At 47.8% G+C, this 2,022-nt stretch overlaps 1 protein-coding gene across 10 annotated transcripts in view; it reads right to left on the reverse strand.

The window, feature by feature from the left end:
* Window positions 1-1,684, reverse strand: part of LOC106741610 (protein unc-80 homolog) — a 24,611-nt gene extending 22,927 nt beyond the window's left edge. For 6 of the 10 annotated variants that reach the window (XM_014613790.1, XM_014613793.1, XM_014613794.1 and 3 more), the window contains exons 1-4: window positions 1,350-1,683; window positions 1,156-1,258; window positions 1,024-1,072; window positions 353-379 (exon numbers count right to left, since the gene is read on the reverse strand). In XM_014613790.1, the coding sequence (XP_014469276.1) occupies window positions 353-379; window positions 1,024-1,072; window positions 1,156-1,241 (162 nt within the window). In that variant the 5' untranslated portion in view covers window positions 1,242-1,258; window positions 1,350-1,683. Of the gene's footprint in view, window positions 1-352; window positions 380-1,023; window positions 1,073-1,155; window positions 1,259-1,349 lie in introns of all 10 variants that reach the window. The other 4 variants (XM_014613796.1, XM_014613795.1, XM_014613797.1 and 1 more) reach the window with 2 other exon arrangements.
* Between the last annotated feature and the right edge of the window lie 338 nt (window positions 1,685-2,022).

The raw sequence follows: 2,022 nt of genomic DNA on the forward strand, positions 1-2,022 counted from the left end.
CAATCTAAGAAATATTTCCAATGTATTAATCTACTAGTTTACATTTATACTTTAAATTTGTCCCGAACAACAGTGTGTAAATAATACATAGTAGTAGCGCAAACATTGCTAAAAATTTAAGTGATTATAAGTGCCGTTTAAAGGAGAGATCGTTATCTGAAACGTGAACATCGTCATTTCTAAAAGTTGGTACGCTACATTGCAGCTTGTATAAATATTCCATCATGCATTTTACTCCGCCGAGTACAAAGATGATAAAACCGCAACACCGGAGCACGACATACAGAACACGAAGGTACAAAAGCAGGCTTGCGTGCAAGTTCGCAGGCAGGTGTTAAACGGGCCAACTTACATGATGGCCTGGCGCGTGTTGACAGAACTGTAGGTGACATGTGGAGGCAGCCGCGTGAAAAGATCATTTCATTAGTGCAGGTCAAGCAAGTATTGGATAACGACAGGGATCGACAAGAAACACGAAACACTTGATCATTCGAATTACGTTATATCCCGAGATATTCGCTTCAAATTGCGAATAATGACCAATATTACTGCAGCATTTGGAAAAACGACATTCGGTTAGAACGACGCGCTATTTGGCGACCTTAATAACTCATTGTCATCCAAGACATATCGGAGTCATGGAGTAGAACGGTAGACTTCACATTGGTAGACTTATTGAAACAGACAAGAAGCACAACGACAGACCGACGTAAGCGGAAATCGGAAGGAAGAAATATTCCTCCGTGTAGAAGGGCGGAAGCATATATATCACGATTTTGGATGTCCTAAGACAGGTAGTATCGGAAACACGCAGTTCTACTGATATAAAAAATAAGCGAGTATTTCAATCCGACGAATGCAACTCGGCAAAATTCTAATCTCGTCCGCAAATTTGAGGAGAGCCAAACATTCTTCACAATTTCATAATTACGACTTAAACTTCTGTAAAATATATGTGATTTTCCATGCTTCTCCTCTCTTAATCTAAGAGATACTTCGAATAATCATTGGGTCGGTTGTTACCGTGCAGGAGGCTTCGTGAAGTTTTCCTAGTTTGGCTCGAATGAACGGCCTGAAAAACAATGAAATGAACGACTCGCGTCATTGATTTGTTGTCTTCCTTCCTCGAAAATAACGCGTTTCATGTAGTCTGACCTTAGTTGCCGCCAAAGGAACATCTGAACTGGGATAGGCAAGGGGTGCTCCTGCAGCCCTCCGTCCAAGGATCGCCGTTTATCCATGATCGCTCCGGGGATCACTGAAATATTTCAAGTACAACAAGATCTCAACGAATGCAACGCGATCATTTCGATGCAGCAGTGGTGCGGTCGTGTTGCCACGTGGCTCACCTCGCAAAACAGAACAGTACGTCGATGCACACACCCTCCGTCGAGTTAACAGCGCTCCGTCATATCCGATTCTTAAGCGACGTCAAGGCTGTGTATGCTCGCGAAGAGGTCGCAGATCAGGATTCACGGAGATCTCAATCCGCACGATCCCTCCGGCAGGAGTCGGGGTGAAGAACTCGAGTCATCGTGCGACGTTATCCGGGCAGGCGCCGCGTGTTGGACGCAGCCGCCGGGTGTGACGTCGCGGAGCAGCGCCGCTGAGAGTATCAACTCGGCCTAGTAACACACTTCCGTCGCAGGTGCGCGAAGGTGTTGTATGCAGCCCGGCACCGCGTATAACTGAAGCGAGACGCGCCCTCGTCCACGGGGAGGATGGTGGTGCGCGTGCGACTCTCGGGAAATCCAATGCGCCGGTCGTTTCATCGATCAGTCCAGGAATCTGCCGCTGGACCACCCCTACGCCGCCCCCTACCAACCTACATTTACCCACCTAGCCTTCGCCGCCGTTTATACGATGGGCGAGGCCATCTTCCGCGGAGCAATGACTCGGGAAGAAAGCGCGTCCGCCTCTTCAAATCAGGGTGTGTACCGACGGATTACGAATTACGGATGATCGATACGACCGACGGGACGCTTCCGAGCTTTCACGGCAAGAATGCGGGATATTGTCGGT

Source organism: Dinoponera quadriceps, unplaced genomic scaffold, assembly GCF_001313825.1.
Source record: "Dinoponera quadriceps isolate SergipeBrazil2010 unplaced genomic scaffold, ASM131382v1 scaffold586, whole genome shotgun sequence".
Taxonomy (NCBI): Eukaryota; Metazoa; Arthropoda; class Insecta; order Hymenoptera; family Formicidae; genus Dinoponera; species Dinoponera quadriceps.